This window comes from Staurois parvus, unplaced genomic scaffold, assembly GCF_062004578.1.
Source record: "Staurois parvus isolate SC_StPar_1 unplaced genomic scaffold, SC_StPar_1.0 ptg000059l, whole genome shotgun sequence".
NCBI classification, from domain to species: Eukaryota; Metazoa; Chordata; class Amphibia; order Anura; family Ranidae; genus Staurois; species Staurois parvus.
In genome coordinates, this window is record NW_028317855.1 from 6,769,595 (window position 1) to 6,788,311 (window position 18,717).

At 41.2% G+C, this 18,717-nt stretch overlaps 1 protein-coding gene across 4 annotated transcripts in view; it reads left to right on the plus strand.

The window, feature by feature from the left end:
• Positions 1–18,717, plus strand: part of PDE10A (phosphodiesterase 10A) — a 619,526-nt gene that overhangs the window by 548,154 nt on the left and 52,655 nt on the right. For all 4 annotated transcript variants that reach the window (XM_089668592.1, XM_089668593.1, XM_089668595.1 and 1 more), the window contains 2 exons: positions 1,039–1,194; positions 15,566–15,738. In XM_089668592.1, the coding sequence (XP_089524718.1) occupies positions 1,039–1,194; positions 15,566–15,738 (329 nt within the window). The remainder of the gene's footprint in view (positions 1–1,038; positions 1,195–15,565; positions 15,739–18,717) is intronic.

Below are 18,717 nucleotides of genomic sequence, written 5' to 3' on the forward strand. Positions count from 1 at the left end.
ACCACACTTAAAATCAACTCCAGACTTTTTCCTGCTTAATTTTTGAAGTAATAACGAATGTGTAGCCCACACCTGGCCATGAAACCGCTTTTGATTCAATTGTCCAATTACTTTTGGCCCCTTGAAAAAGGGGGAATGGCTACTGTTAAGAGCTGTAATTCCTAAACCCTTCCTCCAATTTGGATGTACATACCCTCAAATTAAACCTGAGAGTGTGCATTTTCAGCCCATATCCATTATATAACTATACCTTGAATATGTGTTGGTAAATACCTGAAAAAACTAAAATTGTGCCTGTGTCCAAATATATATGGACCGAACTGCTGGAATTTTTTTTTTTTATACTAGTAATGGCGGCGATCAGCGATTTTAGCGGGAATATGGTAGGCATTCTGACACTGGATGGACACATTAACTGCCACTGACATCCCCAGTGACACTAATATAGTGATCAGTGCTAAAAAAAAGCACTGACACTGTACTAATGACACTGGGCAGGAAGGGGTTAACATCTGGGGCGATCAAAGGGTTAACTGTGTGCTGTTTTACGATGTGTGCTGTGTGTGTTTTACTAGGGAAAAAAGCTGCTGTGTATTTCTCTGCTGTGCAGAGAAATACATAGCAGCATGTTATTGATGGCAGGAGAGAGACCTGTGTTGTATACACACAGGTTTCTCCCCGTCACTGTTTTTCGGTGATCGCCGGGTGTCGACAGAGAATCTTCGGCAGGGGACCTGGTGATTGACATCCGTAGCCACCAATGGCAGTACAGGTAGGGCGGTGTGCGCTCCCCCTACCCGGAAATGCAAATCATGTGTATATATATGTGACGTTGCGCAGCCCTGCCGCCCTGTAGCAGTATTTCTGCTATAGGGCAGAGGGCAACTGGTTAAAAAAACCCTAACGGTAAGAGAAATGGATGTAAATGGACAAATTGTCTGTTTTTGCATTGGTAGTGGATGTTAAAAAACTGATGTAAAACTGATGTAAACTCAATCCCTTTTTTTCTTTCTTTCATTTTCTGTGTTTTTGCTACAGAGAAAGGGGCTTTTGATTGCATGTTTATGCCATGACTTGGATCACCGGGGGTATACTAACACCTACTTACAAAAGTTTGATCATCCATTGGCAGCATTATATTCTACGTCAACAATGGAACAACACCATTTTTCTCAGACTGTGTCTATTCTGCAGGTAAGGACAGTGTAAGTTTTTGAGTTGTAGGCACATATTCTTGCATTTCTGTAATTTTTTACACTTATTTTAGTATAACTGCAAGCTGGCTGTAGTTGATATTTTTTTGGTACTGAAAATACTATACTGCTTGACACAAGATTTACTTAATAGTTTTATTAAATTAGTTTTTTTTTTTTGTTTTTTTTTTATAATTTAAATGTTTGATTTTCAAAATATTAGGAAATTTAAAATCTACAATATAAATTCTTTAAATTAGATATTGTTGTTATATGAATGTAAACATTCATTTCCCATATTTTTCTTATTTCTCCCAACCCCCCCACTAGCAAATCCAAAGTCACCCCCCTCCCTAACCACCCACCCCACCCTACATCTACCGCTCTTTGGCAAGGGAAAAAGAGGCTCTAAATCGTGCTCTCACCACAAGGGGGCAAGAAAAAGAGAGGCCCTATTCTCATCCATTCACCCTTGATCTAAACTCTTCCCATTTTTTCCCTTTCGCCTGATATATCCCCATACCATCTTCCTGGGTATAAAACAGTTTCTCTAATCTTACAATATAGTCCATTCTAACTATCCAGTCTTGTTTTTTTGGAGCTTCTACTTGACGCCAAAATTTTGGAATCAATCCCTTGGCTGCATTTAAAAAGTACCATTTTCCTGATTCTTTATATTTATTTACTGTTATTTCTGTATTATGTAAAAGGCAGGTTCCAGGGTCCAGACTAATATCAATTTCCGTAATCTTTCTAATTTGGTGTACCACTTCTCTCCAGAATACTTGTAGCTTTGGACATTCCCACCATATGTGATAAAACGTGCCTATCTCTCCACACCCCCGCCAACAAAAAGGTGATTTCTCCCCACTTATCTTATGTTCTATACTCGGTGTGATATATCCTCTTGTCAAACATTTAAAATTCATTTCCACCTCCCGTGAGCTTATATTCTCATGAACCAATCTAAATATTTTTTTTTGTTTAACCTCATCTATCTCTATGCCCAAATCTCTTTCCCATTTTTCTATATACATTAATTTTTTTCCACCTATATCTAACTCAGTGAGAATTTTATATATTTTTGCCGTACCGTGTTTCCCATCACCTCATGATCCCAACAACTTCTCAAACAAGTTCCAATCTATACTTGCTCTCAAAGGCTTAGGCAATTTCCCCACAAAACATTTTAATTGATTATAGCTCCAACTATCTATCCTAGTGAAAATCTTTCCCTCTTCCTTTTTCAAATCTTTGTGTTTTCAGTTCTATCCCTTTCATTATGTCTCTCAGTTGGGCACCCTCATTCATGATCCATTTTCCCGAAACCTCCTCCCTACCTGGTGGTAAGAACCCTGAATTTCTTAATGGCATCAGTAATGAGTTAAATTCCCACTTTAACTGTCTGTGCATTTTATCCCACACTCTTAACACATTTAAAGTATACACACTCGTGCTTTCTTTTAATCCTCTATACTCTGTAGGCACCCATATACTCCTACTTAAATCATTACCACTGAGTGAATTTTCCACTGTGACCCAACTCTTCCCTTTTACATTATATGTCCAATCAAATATTCTAGCCAAAATAACTGCATTATAATATCTCTTAAAGTCAGGGACTCCCAGTCCACCATTCTCTTTATTTCTAGTTATCACTTCATAAGATACTCTGGGTTTTTTATTTCTCCATTTCTCCAAATGAATCTTGTCATCATCTTTTTCAGTATCCTAAAATATACCTCAGGAAGCTTAATAGGGACCATTTGGAATTTATATAGAATATTGGGAACTACAACCATTTTTATCAAATTTATATGTCCCAACCAGGACCGATTTCCTCCCCCTAGTCTTTTTAATTCCTCTCTAATTTCGTTTAACATTACTATATAATTTGCTTTATTAAATTAGTTAATCTGTTGATCTGCAAAAAAGTATTCATGGAGCAGGAGAGCAACATCTACAAGCATATTGAACTCTCATCAGGGACAGGATCTCTTGTGTGAAATCAGCCTTAGGAAGATTTCCCTCTGTCGTTGTCCCAGTGGCACCTTCAATGGATAGGGGAAGTTTTCTAAATAATTATACAAATCTGACAATGATTCTTACCCCAGTCTACTGTTTACATATTTTAGAATTGCTGTTTGTGTTACTTTTGAAGAGATTTACCCTTGCTTGGTGTCCCAGTAGCATTGGTCAGCAGGAAGTGAAAGATAAGTTCTTTAGAACATATACACAGACAGCAATAAAAAATTGACAGACCACAGTTTTTGATCCCATCCAAACCTAGGAATGCATTTTGGCTGGAGATTTACTTGCATAATGTAGAAACCATTGTTTTAGCTTAAAAAAAAGGCATTTTCTGAGTATGTCTCTTGCCATGCAGAATAGTTAACATATGTCATATGTGTTTGGAGGCTTAGAAAGTAATTTGCATGCATTTAAAGTATTGTATAGTGAGATATAGGATTTCTACAATTCTGAAGCACACTCCAGTAGGAGGAATGGTATACATGGAATGAGAATGACAAAAGCTTTTTTGGCTATACTTCTCCTATGGATAACACGAGTACAGTTTGTTCTGCACTCGTGATCCATTTTCAGCCAATAGCGGGCTAAAGCCTGCTGTCACAGATCCACCCAGAAGCCTGGGAGAGTGAGCCAGCCACTTCCATCCCTCCACAGCCCAGCACACCAGTGAGCGCAGGAGGGGCAGAGCTGAGAGCTGGTGACTAACAGTCACTGCTCTCTGCTCAGAGTGGTGAGGGAGAATTGCGCAATCAGTAGTGATTGCTCAGTTCTCATTGCAGAGTCGGCAGGGCACAGATACAGCATTGGATCAATGCTGCATCTACCAAGGCAAGTATAACATTCTATTTTAATATATATATATTTACCAGTTATAACTGGGCAAGGACTCCCCCATCACCACCACTATGCTGGAGTCTTATCATTTGGGTCATTTAATGTGACTTGCAGCCTCACTAGCCAATAGGAACGGGTTGGAGAGCTGGGACCATGCTTAACATTGTTAGAGGAAAAGGCAACAATTGAATACAACTTCAACTTTCCCTCTGGTTTGTATTGCAAGTAACTACTTAGACATTTTTTTCTTCACATGCTCAGTTTGAGGCTCCTTATTTTAACACTACCTCTTAATACAGATACTTGGGTTATACTGTAATATGAAGTATGTATATATTATCTAACAAGACGTACTGTGATACATTAAACGTTTTTCCTATATAGTACTGCATTTTCAAAGTAAAAGAATATATTCAGTGAAAGATGTATATATTATTGGCATCTCCTTCTGAAAATTGTGGTTGTCTAGTTTTGAAGTTGATCCAGTGGCTTCCTGTCTGGAATAAATGTACAGATCAGAAACTTTGTAGTGTGTTTGTGATTAAAAAAACATGAATTAAGTTAGTCAGTATGACCCAACCAAGCAAATACAATTTTAAGAAGATGGTCAGCATTAGCAGTCTGCATTTTTCACTCAGTACAAATTTTCTCAGTAAAATCCTTTTCTTGGAGTTAGTTGATGGACACAGGATTTTAAAACATTTTGGTTATCCTGCTGCATACTGGAGAATGTGGACTCTGATAAACAGTGATCAGCCTAGTGTAACCCCTCCCACTCACAGAATGTATAAGATTTGCAACCAAGCACTGCTGCATGCAAGAATTTAAGCACAAAGAGGAACGTGTATCCCAATGAACACCAAGGAAAGGATTTACAGTAATGACAAAAATCCTGTTTTCTTTCTCGTTCATTGAGGGACTCAGAATTCTGAAGCATTTGGGCTGTTCAAAAGCAGTCCAGCTGAAGTGTGAGCAACACAGCAAAAAAAAACAGACCAAACTATAAACAAACTGGGAAGTTACTTTAAATAAATTATGCCCAAAGCTGGCATCAAAAAAGAAGAGTTCTGGACAACCACCTGGTAAAACTTAGAAAATGTGCAAATAGAAGACCAGGTGACTGTCTTGCCAATTCAGGAAACCATTTTGTGGGGCTTAAAAGCCCAAGAAGTAATCGCAGATCTTGTATGGTGCCTTGACAGGAAAGGGAGGAGTCCGGTCCTTGAGAACATAAACTTATTTGCCTGAACCACCAAGCAATGAGAAAAGCGATGATGAAGGGTTATTCTTTGTAATGGAGGCAGTGGCTGTGAGGTAGACCTGCACAGCTCACGCTAAACCCAGACAAAGAAGAGTAATTTCCTTCTGATGTACTGTAGCCTCATAGGAGGACAGGAGCACAAAGTCCTGGCTAAAGTGAAAGCCTGAAACAACCTTGTAAAGGAAGATCACTTCCAACTGGATGCTGATTGGAGATCTCCAGATGGGATTTCCAGCATTGTAGAGACACCAAAATCACCCAAAGCTCCAGACATTCTTTGAGAGTTCATCAGGAATAGGGAATCCTTCAGAGACCCCTACCCAGCATATCAGGCTGGTGTCTGTTTTTGTGATCTCCAGGAGATCAGAAGGATTGATTTTCTTAACTCCAAAACTAGATTTCTGAGCCACCAGTTCAAAGACAACCTGGTCTTTGGTGTCAGATAAGCAGATTTGTCCCTCGATGACAGAATATTGAATTGAAGTGGTCTGCAAGTTGAGATTTTGATGTTCTTTTATGGAAGAAAAACTCTGACTGGAAAGGATGAAATCCAGATACTGCCAAATGATAAGTTGGCTCCAATGTAGACTTAGGAAGGTTCAGAAAGCAGCTGAACTTTTTCAAGGTGTCAGCTGTCAACTCCACATTGTTGCTCAGGATCTGTGCCAACTGTTCCCAAACAGGATGTCTTCCAGATATCGAACAATGGCGATGCCCTGAGAATGTAACAAGGCAAGGGGATAGACCCTTGGAGTGAAGTTGGATCTCTTGCCATAAGTTTAGTCAGTTCTCATGTTTGATACATAAATAGTAAAAGCGAGCGCTGAGTTGTAAAAGCAGCTATAGCATTAAAAGGAAAAACCAAAATGCTGCCTTGTAAAATATGTGTAAAAGTGCAGCCCTAAAAGATATTAGAACAAATATAATGTGGTTAAGAAAATGCACATAGATGAGTAAGTGTGTAGATCATAAAGCATCAATTCATAAATTAATTTAAATTAAAAAGTTCACAGAAAAAACGCACTGCGGTTAGACCTGCGTTTGTCATAAAATACTCAAAAATGTTAAACGCAAATACAGTTCATCCAAAATTATCTCCTGGTGACGCTATTATTCCCAGTATACTTGAGATATTCAGGTGGGTGTGCAGGTAAATGGATAAAATGCTCATATAGCGTGTTGTATAATATAGAGGGGGTCTGTCAGGTATCCCGTCTCAGGATGGATCTGGATACAGCCTGGGGGTAGTCGGCCGTCCTTTTGATTACAGGAAAGACAGTCAGCTGGAATTCCCCTTTAGGAAATGTATGGATCACCCTCTTCCAGGCAATGGGATGGTCATCAGGGGATAGCTAGGAAGTTAAAGTGCTCGGTGCAGAGCAAAACAAGGGGGGATACCCATAGTGTAGTATTTATAAAATTTAAAGTGCTTTAATAGTAACTCATAAAAAGTAAACATACACTGTAGGTTTGTGCAAAGAATAAGACAATATAATATAATGGAAATTTCCATTATATTGCCTACCTGCCAGCTGCCTGCAACTCCTTTGTGACAACTTCAACCGCCAAGGATTTTTGAGTCTCCTCATCAGATCGACCCTTCTTACCTGAAGGCTCAGAGGCGGAAAAGGCAGCAAGCAGATCAGATAATGACTATGTAGGGGAAGGTGTAGATGAAATCTTAGCTCATTTTGGATAATAGTGATAATAGTGAATATGGCACGATGGGTGAAGCCTGGGCTGAGACATACTACATTGATGGAAATCAGAGTGATTCAAATCCTCAGGATACATTCTATGGCTTTAGGGACCGCTTAAGAATCCAACATGTAAACATTTAGTAAAGGAAGACAGTTATCAACTCACATAAAGTTAAACGAGTTATGCTTATCATGGTTCTCAAAAGGATTCCCAGCTTGGGATAACACCAAGGAAACTGTCACAATGGTTACACTGGATATGGTCTGGATGGCACCTGCAATATGTAGGAGACACTGCAAGGGGGCACCAATTAGACATGTGCGTTTCATTTCCATTTGTTGTTTGGATGAAATTCAATTTCCGAATGAATAAATATAGTAACAAATGTCAACGAATCCGAAAAAAGTTATAACGAAATTAACAAATGTATTTGTTTCATTCGGATAACGTCACATGTTGCTATAGTAATTTCCGGCCCATGGAGAAATGCATTTAATTTTTGAATTTGTTCGATAATTCAGAAAATAAATGGATCCAAATTTTGTTCCATTTGTTAATTCGGATGCACAGTGACAGTAGTCAGTATTGTCCAATAAGCTCATGCCTTTTCTTTTGGTGGTTTGGACTACCCTGAAAATATTTAATCCTTCCGATTCTAATCCATCCAATTCAATAATATATTGAATATATAGCAATCTTCTGGAAAAATTGTAAAATTTTTCGAATCCACCTGGATCAACAAATATACAGAACAAGTACCGCAGCTAAGAAACAAGTTCCAAAACAGAATCAGTTCAACGAGTATTACAAAACAAAATTCTTCAATGAATGAATGCATCTGAAATGAAAATTTCTGGCGTGCACATGTCTAGTGCCAATCTAAGTGCAGCAAGGTGGAGAAGTGGACACCGCACACAATAATTAGCAACTTGCAGTGTGTGGATGATTTGCATTACAGTCATTGGTTCATATGCAACTGGGAGAGGGAGGCATCCAGGATACCTTAGTGGAGTGTGGTAGTCAGGGTGACCTGGTAACCTCAGAACAAGAAACGGGAAGCGGCTTGTGTGAGTCAATGGTCACCCCGGCTACTACACTTCAGCAGAAGCTCTATCTTGGGATCCTGTATGCCTCCTACTCCCAGCTGCAGATGCACCAATAACTATAATGCATGAGATCATCCACACACTGTGAGCTGCCAATTATTGTGTGCTGTGTCCACCTCCCCACCTTGCTGCACTTAGATTGGCACCCTCTTGATGTCTATCTTCACTATTGCAGGTGCCATCCAGACCATATCCAGTGTGTCTGTTGTGACAGTTTCCATGGTGTCCCTTGCATCTGGGAATCCTTTTGAGAAGCATACTTTAAGTGAGTTGCCAATTGTCTTCTTTTAATCACAAACCAAGCAGTGCCTTATCCTGCAAACCACTTGAAGATGAGATCTTCACTTAGAGAATCCAAGGAAAGCCAGGCATAATCTATAAAATGTCACAATTTATTGTACTTGGAGTATATAAAAAGTATATAAAAAGTCACACCAATAACCACATAACACATCAACGAATCCACAATGGTGCATGCATGAAAATCCCAAACCCGCAGGGTGGAAGGTACCAATGCCCGGTGTGGCAAGGATGGAAAAGGGGGATTGCTGAGTGACCTGGGAAGTCAGCAGCGGTGACACCAGCCGCCGGGGACTCCAATACTAGCCCTGCCGGGGCCTGGAAGTGATGCAGAGTAAGGGCGGAAGCAGTCATAGGAAGGTGCCATGCTAAGGGCACCAATGATGATGGGCTGCCACTCCGTTCAGGACTGGAAGCGCTCTCGGGCTGGGACGGGAGCACAAGTCGACCCTCAGTGGTCGGTGGTGGGCATATGGACAGTGGAGGTCACATGACGCATATCGGCCAAAGGAACTAAATATGAAGGGGAAACCGGGAATTGGACCAACCCCTAACCAGTTTTCCCTGTGTTTCCTGGCTTTTCTTTTCCTCTTTTAATTAACCTACAGTGTTCACTTACGCACTTGCGTAGGGTACGAGTGGTATGACCCACATTAAGCAAATGAGATATATTGACGATGTGCTTCTCATTTGTCTCTCATTGTAACACTAACGAACTTGGGTTGAATTTCACCCACGTCATTGACCCGAATAGTCTTGTTTTTTTGGATCTAGAACTCACCCATGAGAAGGATCAAATTATCACAAGGAATTATTGTAGACCCACAGGAGGGAATTCATACCTGTTCTACACAAGTTGCCATCTCCCCTTATGGAAGAGCAATATACCCAAAAGTCAATTCCACAGAATTAAAAGGAATTGCACCAATGTTGAGGACTACATAATCCAGAGTCAAATTCTAATGGAGAAGTTTAGGGAGAAGGATTATGCTGACGATCTATTGACATGGAAGCTTTTGTAAGTGTACTAGAGGGTTCCCCCCCTCCAAAGGACCATCAGTTCATATTACACCCAACGTGAGGTTCATTACAGGATTCAGTAGTGATTTTAGAACAATTGGTCACATCATGAGGAAACATTGGCATATATTGCAATCAGACCTCAAGTTAGGCCCTCACCTACACGAAGCCCCTCAAGTTGCTTTTAGATGAGCCAGAACACTCAAGATCCGTATTGTACCTAGTAAATTAAAGGGTTTAGTTAAGAATAAATGTACTGATTATTAGATTATTTTGACAACAGGGTTGGAATTTTTCAATGTAAAAAGCCTGGCTGTCTGACATGTCAATACATCCAGCACAGGCAAACCAACTTTACTGTTCCACCCAGTTAGACATTTATGTTCTAGTGCCCTTGTAATTTGCTTTATGTGGGTCGTACCACTCGTACCCTACGCAAGCGCATAGGGCAGTGTTTCTCAACTCCAGTCCTCATGGACCCCCAACAGGTCATGTTTTCAGGATTTCCCTCAGATGAAACAGCTGTGGTAATTACTAAGGCAGTGAAACTGATCAAATCACCTGTGCAAAATAATGGAAATCCTCAAAACATGACCTGTTGGGGGTCCATGAGGACTGGAGTTGAGAAACACTGGCATAGGGGAACACAGTAGTTTAATCAAAGAAGGAAAAGATCTTCATATTGTCCCCCGCCATTTTGCCTCCCATCGCAATAAGGGCATAGGTTCCTGTAAGGTCCTAGCTATTGAGTGTATACCGGAAGGTCCTCTCACTGAGAATGAGAGGTATACACTATTATGCAGGAGAGAAACCTTCTGGATTTACAAGCTTGGTTCCATGTCCCCTAGTGGGTTAAATGAGGCTCTTGAAGTCCATACCATTTTGTGATGTTATTTGCGTTTACTCTTGTTTTCTCCTTCTGGAGTTTTCATTTTTGTTTTATACAGCTTTATTTTTATAGGGATTTATTTTTAGCATATTTCATACCATTGTGAAACAATATTTTTTCATTTTGTGTTTTACTATTATAATTTTTATTGGTTATTGTTAGCCAGGCAACATGGGGTTAACTGGTTGGCGGTTTTCCCAATTTCTAAGTTCCGTTGGCCAATATGAGTCGTGTGACGTGACGAAGGGGCCCACCCCGAAACATGTAATCACCTGACTCTACCAGCCTGTGTCCTCCACTGTCCACATGCTGCAGATGCCCACCACCGACCACTGTCTGTGAAAATTTTATTTTGGCACACAAAATCCTCCCGCGTTAAATCTATGGAGATGGACACAGCTGAGAGAGTCGAGGAGGACTCCGAGAAATTTAAGGCACCAAGCACAGGACAATATTCAGGGCTGTCAGTGTCAGGTCCTTCAAAAAGAATGCAGCAAGCTGTCCTGGAATGATTATTTCTGGAATGGTTATTTGTGAGATGCAGAGACCCGATTCAGTGAGACAGCCCCTCTTGGATTTCTGAACCTACATGGTGCTCTGCAAATGGCTTGAATACAAGGTAAAAAAAATCTTTATCACTTAGAACTGACTGCTGCAAACAGATAAGCTTCAGATGGCCTGAGGTGACCAGGCAGGAGGCAGCATGGACTAACCAAGGTGAAACCACATTTCTTTTTCGATAAGGAACAATAGCAGGAAGGTGCTACGTAATGCTAAATGACAGGAAAAAGTGTGAAGTGTGTGCCTGTGACACAGGACTCAATTCTTTATTCTTTTAACCATTTCTGTGGAGATGCATGGAAGAAAAGGATGTAACAATGGTGCCAAATGGTAGTAATGAGCAAAGGAGTGTCTGGTGCTCAGCCCACATGTCCTACTCATTAATGGTTCTTCAGAGAATGGACCACACCAGAGTATGTCATGGCTCTGAACCTGGAAAGTTCTCTGTGGCTTATTAAAGCAGAGCTCCAGCTATTTTTTGTAAAAATGTAAAAGTGAGCAGCTACAAAAAATTTAGCTGCTGACTTTTAATAAACAGACACTTACCTGGCCCTGGATCCACCGGAGCTTACCCAAGGGGGCACTGTGTATCATCATCGGTCCACAGCACCAGCATCTTAGCTGTGGACACCCGGCTGTGACATCTTCTGGCTTCATAGCCGGGTGCCCACTGTGCATGCGAGAGCCACGCTGCGGACTGTGATTGGTCCCACAGTCTTCTGGGACCTGTGCAGTGTCCCAGAAGACTGCAGGGAGAAAGGGGGAGGGGGGGGAGGAGCGCTAATGCTCAGATGGCCTGGGTGATCCGAACGGAAGTGGATGTGGGTACCTGTCAAGATCAGAAAAAAAATGCCAACTGTGAAAGAGGAGGGGGGAGGATGCCCTTTTGGGTGGAGTTCCGCTTTAACATAGTACACAGAGGGCAAGTGCAACAAGCAGAGCCCAGTGCCTGAAGGTTACATTCCAGGCAGGCACTACAGTTATTCAGTCTAGGCAGGTTTCAGGTACATCCTCCAAAACTATTGCTGAGAATGTCCAGATCTCAAGAGCTGCATAAGGGAGACCAGCTCAAGTACTATGTAGCTTAGTCTTGTTTAAAGGAAAAAAAATATATTTAACAAAAAGAAAATGGCTTGAAAAACTTAATTTTTCTCAGTAGAGAAAAGACATTGATCCTACTATGACACTAGCAAAAAGCTGAGGCATGCTGGGAGCAGGTGGGAATATACCATGCTGGCCACTGTTTTTTGCATGCTAGTATCCAAATCCCCCTGTAGGTGGCAGTATAACCTAGATGTTTTTGAACTGTCATCCATTGAATGAAAAGGGGTATAATTTTATAGTATAAACACTATTTGCATTTTTGTAGTGTTTATATAGTTATTTTTTGCACAACTTTATTGCATGTTTAGGGGAGAGTATGGCTGGTTACATTTTCTTGAACTATAACCAAGCAAATACAAGAGAAATCACTTGTCAATATTCATTTAAAGCAAACTTTAGTTAAAATGTTTAGAATAACCAGGAACACTTTGTTGCCTTCAAACTCATGTATGAATCCTAGAAATAACAATCCAGTTAGGGAAGAAATACATGAAACAAGGTTTTCCCATCCCCATCCTTTGTAGATGTGCCCCCTATTTATACTAGTTTGTCTTTGCAGACATTATATAGGAGATTGTCAGTTTAAAATGGATGCTGGGGTTGCTAAAATTAAAGCCTAAGGGCGGCTTCACACTGCCTACTGCACTTTGGCTAAATCACAGCTAACCCATGGTTTTGTGCGAATTAGTTGCGCTTTCCTATAGACTTCTTTGAGGTCCTGTAGTTTTGGTGTGGTTTCAGAAAGCACACCAAAATTCCTGCATGCCATATCTTTGGTGTGCTGTCTGGAACTGCACCAAAACCAAGGGACATCATAGAGGTCTATGGGAAAGTGCAGCGAACTCTCACAAAACCCATGGGTTAGCTGCACTTTGCCTAAAGAGCAGTAGGACCACACCAGGCAGTGTGAAGCTGTCCTAACTTCAGCCCAGTATTTTGGCGGGGATTAAAATAAGGCTCAGACCTCTGTCTGATATTTGTCATTGTTGGTGAAAGTTTCCTAATGTTCTATCTTTAATGTGGGGAAATCTCCCCAATGGCGACAGAGGCAGTATAAAAAAAAATCTGAAAGACAGTTTTCCTCTTCTTCACTTTCCTTTTTAAATATTAGTTAAAATCTGTGCCCCTGCTGGAGAGATTTTGTGTAGTCTCTGACCATGGAGGAAGTGAGAAAAAATGTTCTAGACGAATACATAAACCTTTTCTCAGTTAGTTCAACCCCAATAATATATAGTATATTTACTTACAACATGGTTATACAGGGTTTTTTTTATTTTTTTCTTTAACTGATTTCTTCACTCTTTATGTTTTATTAAATTAAATGATGAACAAAAATGGAGGATTATCTTTTGTTAAAAAAAAAATCCCAAAAACATCATCTAGGCCCTTTTTAGCAGATGGTTGGTGATCAATTCCACAGTATTTTTATTGTGCTCTCTTCCAAAGGGACTTGCATCAGACAGAGCCAGCCAATACATTGCTCTGCCTAAAACAGTGACCCTCCCTAGCATCAGGAATTAATGCCACAGTACAGCATTTTTTTTTTAGAGAGTGTAAACATTTTTCTTGATTTATTTTTTTTCTCCTTATATAATTACTTATCTGCTTTAAATGTTCTTATATGTATTGTGGGAACTCGCTTCAAAGTGGTAGAGCTTTTCATTTAAAGCACACAGCGACTCGCTTCTTTAAGGGCCTTTTTGCCCAATTTTATTTAAACAAATGTCCCATAACATAAAGCTTCCCACGCAGGGGTATCCACCATCAAACAAAACAACGATTCAGCCTCCTGGCTTATACTCAGCTTGCTGTCTGTCTCCTGCAGACTTCTTCAAGAATTATGGCTCTTGCACACCGCTGGCCTCTAGCACACAGCTAGTCTCTAGCAGCTCCTTGCTGCTTTTGGCTTCCACCTCTCCTAGGTGGAGCCCTCCTGACTTCCAGGCAGTGACCTCCTGTCTTCCAAGTGGAGCCCTCCTGACTCCTATCTGCCGGGGTGGAGCCCTCCTGACTCCTATCTGCCGGGGTGGAGCCCTCCTGACTCCTATCTGCCGGGGTGGAGCCCTCCTGACTCCTATCTGCCGGGGTGGAGCCCTCCTGACTCCTATCTGCCGGGGTGGAGCCCAGAACCCTGGTCCTGAATCTATGAAAAGGCCCGCACACACCTGTGCAATCAGTCTCCTGGCCATTCCCAAAACCTGGTCCCAGGATTGGAGATTTCATCCCTCCCAGATCTCTTTGAAATCTCCAGGCTCCAGATCCCAAAATGGACCTTACAAACAAAGGAGGAAAGTGAAAAGCCACTTTCCTCTGCATCAAACATTTACCCTGGAGCCCCTCAACCTGCCTTGTTGAGAATCCTGGGTGACAGGTTGCCACACTGTCACAGTATATATAATTTTTTTCATTTATTAAAATGTTAAATAAAATGAAATTGAGTATTACTACAATAGTACTAATATATTGTACAGTTTAGATGACCAATGGCAAAAGTGTTGTCATTTTGAGTTAGATTATCCCTTACATTTGTAACCACCATTTCATAAACCCCATGCTTGCCTTATATAGTATATTGCTACTGAAAAAGGTTACAGTATAGCTATGGGCAAAATAAAAAATGACACATGATGCAGTCTGTCACTTACCTTAAGGCTACTTTAACACTGATCTGCGGCAAAAACGCACATTCATTTTTGCTGTGTTTTTACTGCAATTTTACCTAATTTGCGGTGCAATTTTTAAGGGACACATGACTCAAAAATTTGCATTTTTGGCGCATTTTCCATTGAATTCAAAGGGGAGGTTTTTTTACCACACCAAAATTGCGGCAAGCAGGAGTTTGATCCATTGCAGGTCCGGTGCAGTTTTTTAATGTGAAGAGTTCCTTAAGAATACATGGCCACACGTTGTTCTTCCGCTTTTTTTTATGCAAAAATGGAAGAAAAACAGATCCGTGTGAAAACAGCCTAACACAGCAGTTTGTCCCCCCTGTAACTTGGTTTTACTGCATGTTTAGCCAGTTAAATTTTTTGTAATTATTTTTATAATGCTGTTTTAACATTATTTTTCCAATTCCTGTAATAGGATGACAACACTGTTGATTGTGTTATGAAATGTATTAGCAGCCTCGCCACCCTGTGGACAGGTTAGATGTACTTGGAGCTTTTTACGTGGACGGCAAGGTTTTTTTTTTTTTTTTTTTTAATACTTATGAATAAAAACTGGCTGTTGGTGCACCCCCTGTCAGTGTTAAGTGCTATGTTTCTATCCCTGTACTGTCAGTTTTTTGGTTAGCTTGGCTTTGTGAAGGATCGTTTATTTACTGACAGGATCAGCAGATAGTAAAAAAAAAAAAACTCTTTAAGGGATGCAGAAAAACAAAACTTCTGCATTTTTGCCATTGACAGGCTACATCAAATAAGTAATTTAAACTTTGCCCATAGTTCCACTTTAAGACCCATAAATTAATCTCCTTTACTTATATAATGACAGAGAATAATGTTTTCTTTACATCCAAAAACACAGGACATTGTGCTTTTTATCTATGTTTTGTTGTTTCACATAGCTGGAAGGGCACAATATCTTCTCCAATTTGAGTTCTAGCGAGTATGAACAAGTGCTAGAAATTATCCGCAAAGCCATCATTGCCACAGACCTTGCACTGTATTTTGGAAATCGAAAGCACTTAGAGGAGCTTCATCAAACCGGCGCGCTAAATTTTAACAACCAAGCCCACAGGTAAAGAAACAAAACTGTTAACCTTTCTGTTCTCTTTGATCCCCTAAACTTGTATTACTGCATATAAAATTTTCAGTGACACTGTTATTTAAATGATTTAAATGGTATTTAAATTACTGTATTTTTCGCTCCATAAGATGCACCTGACCATAAGACGCGCCTAGGTTTTAGAGGAGAAAAACAAGAAAAAAAATATTCTGAACCAATGGACTGCAGATATAGTACAGGAAATGACCAGAGACTGCGGACACAGTACAGGAGATGACCAGAGACTGCAGACATAGTACAGGAAATGACCAGAGACTGCGGCCATAGTACAGGTGATGACCAGAGACCACGGACACAGTACACGAGATGACCAGAGACTGCGGACACAGTACAGGGGATGGCCAAGAGACTGCAGACAGTACAGGGGATGGCTAAGAGACTGCAGACAGTACAGGGGATGGCTAAGAGACTGCAGACAGTACAGGGGATGACCAAGAGACTGCAGACAGTACAGGGGATGGCCAAGAGACTGCAGACAGTAAAGGGGATGACCCAGAGACTGCAGACAGCACAGGGGACGGCCAAGAGACTGCAGACAGCACAGGGGATGGCCAAGAGACTGCAGACAGTAAAGGGGATGACCCAGAGACTGCAGACAGTACAGGATATGGCTAAGAGACTGCAGACAGTACAGGGGATGACCAAGAGACTGAAGACAGTACAGGGGATGGCCAAGAGACTGCAGACAGTAAAGGGGATGACCCAGAGACTGCAGACAGCACAGGGGATGGCCAAGAGACTGCAGACAGCACAGGGGATGGCCAAGAGACTGCAGACAGTACAGGGGATGACCAAGAGACTGCAGACAGTACAGGGGATGGCCAAGAGACTGCAGACAGTACAGGGGATGGCCAAGAGACTGCAGACAGTACAGGGGATGGCCAAGAGACTGCAGACAGTACAGGGGATGACCCAGAGACTGCAGACAGTACAGGGGATGACCAAGAGGCTGCAGACAGTACAGGGGATGACCAAGAGGCTGCAGACAGTACAGAGGATGACCAAAAGACTGCGGACCTTTTGGAGAGGGAGCTGGTACCTGAATTTGACAGGTACCCACTCTCACTTCCACGGAGTTTTCCTCCCTTTAGTGTGGGCACCCAGTTGTGACAGCCGGGTGCCCACTGCGCATGCGCGAGAAGCGCTGCACTTTGTGAATGGCCCGGCGTCTTCTGGGACCTGTCGTGTCCCAGAAGATGCTGGACCATTCACAAAGCACAGCTCTTCTTGCGCATGTGCAGTGGGCACCCGGCTGTCACAGCCGGGTGCCCACACTAAAGGTGCCAGCACCGGAAGACTGTACAGCGCTGGACCGAGGAACAGGTAAGGTCCTGCTACAGAGAAGAGCTGAGCAGCCAGCCCGGTGTTCTGACACGGTGGCGGCGGCGGCGGAAATACTGGACCAGCTGCTCCATATTCGCTCCATAAGACGCACTGACATTTTCCCCCCTTTTTTTGGGGGGGGGGGGGGGAAGTGCGTCTTATGGAGTGAAAAATACGGTACCTATCTAAAACCAATATTCCATATTCTAGAGAGTTGAATCACTCATTTTGTCTGAACTTATTGCAACAGAAATGCTTTAAGAATAGCTGTTTGTTTTTTGAATGAACTAATTGACAGAAAAGCTAACTAGCATAGCATGTTAAAGTACATGTGAACTGTGGCAAAGCAGACACATCCAAAGTCAGTCCTGTTGAGTAGTGATTAGTAAATAGGAAATGGTTTAATAGAGTTTCTGGAAACAAATGTTTGTTTTTCTTTTAATAACAAACATGTTCTATGTGTTCTTACCTGCTCTGTGCAAGGGTATTACGCAGAGCAGCCCCTTTCCTCTTCTTCTGGGGTCCCTGGATGGCGCTGTCTGCTCCTCTTCTTTTCTGAGTGACCCAGTAGCAAGCGGTGTGCTTTGGGGCACTCATGCAGGCGCACTCCCTAGTTGAGATGTGTGCATCCATAGATGCACAGAGCAAGGTTTGACCCTGCTCTATGCTCACAGAATACTGCTGCCTCTGTGTCCTGTGATTATGGGAAGAAAGGGCAGTGCCGCTGCAGACTGGCATAGTGCTTGACTGAAATAAGAGCCAGGGTAAGTGTTAAGGGGGGGAGGCTGATCAACCATGTTGTAGTATGAAAGTGAGTAGTGTGAAAATATCCTAAAATCATAATTTTTATTTCAGATACTTGTATAGCACAGACAATTTACACAGCGCTGTACATATATACACAAACACATAAACAGGTCCATATATAGTTGGACACAGGCACAATTTTAGTTTTTTTTCAGGTATTTACCAACACATATTCAAGCTATAGTTATATAATGGATAAGGTCTGAAAGTGCACACTCTAGGGTTTAATTTGAAGGAATGTACATCCAAATTGGAGGAAGAGTTTAGGAATTACAGCTCTTAAGATTAGCCATCCCCCCTTTTTCAAGGGACCAAAAGTAATTGAACAATTGAATCAAAAGCTGTTTCATGGCCAGGTGTGGGCCACTCCTTCCTTATTTCTTCAATTAAGCAGGTAAAATGTCTGGATTATGATTATATTCATTTGTCCAATTACATTTGAGCCTCTGAAAATGGAGGGACTGTGTATAAAAATGGTTGCAGTTCCCAAAATTTTTACTTGACATGTAGGTTCAACTCCTTGAAATAAAGCTCAAAGTCTGCAGTTCATTCATATGGATTGTTTCATGTTAATTTATTCTGGTGGCATACAGAGCCAAAAGTATGCAAATCGGGCCTGTGTCCAAATATATGTGGACCTAAATGTGTGTGTGTGTGTGTGTGTAAAATATATATATATATATATATATATATATATATATATATATATATATATATATGAAAATTGGATTGCTGCACATAAGAACCTTTATTGTTGAAAAATCACCATGCAAAAGGGTGATCCAAAAACATACATCATAA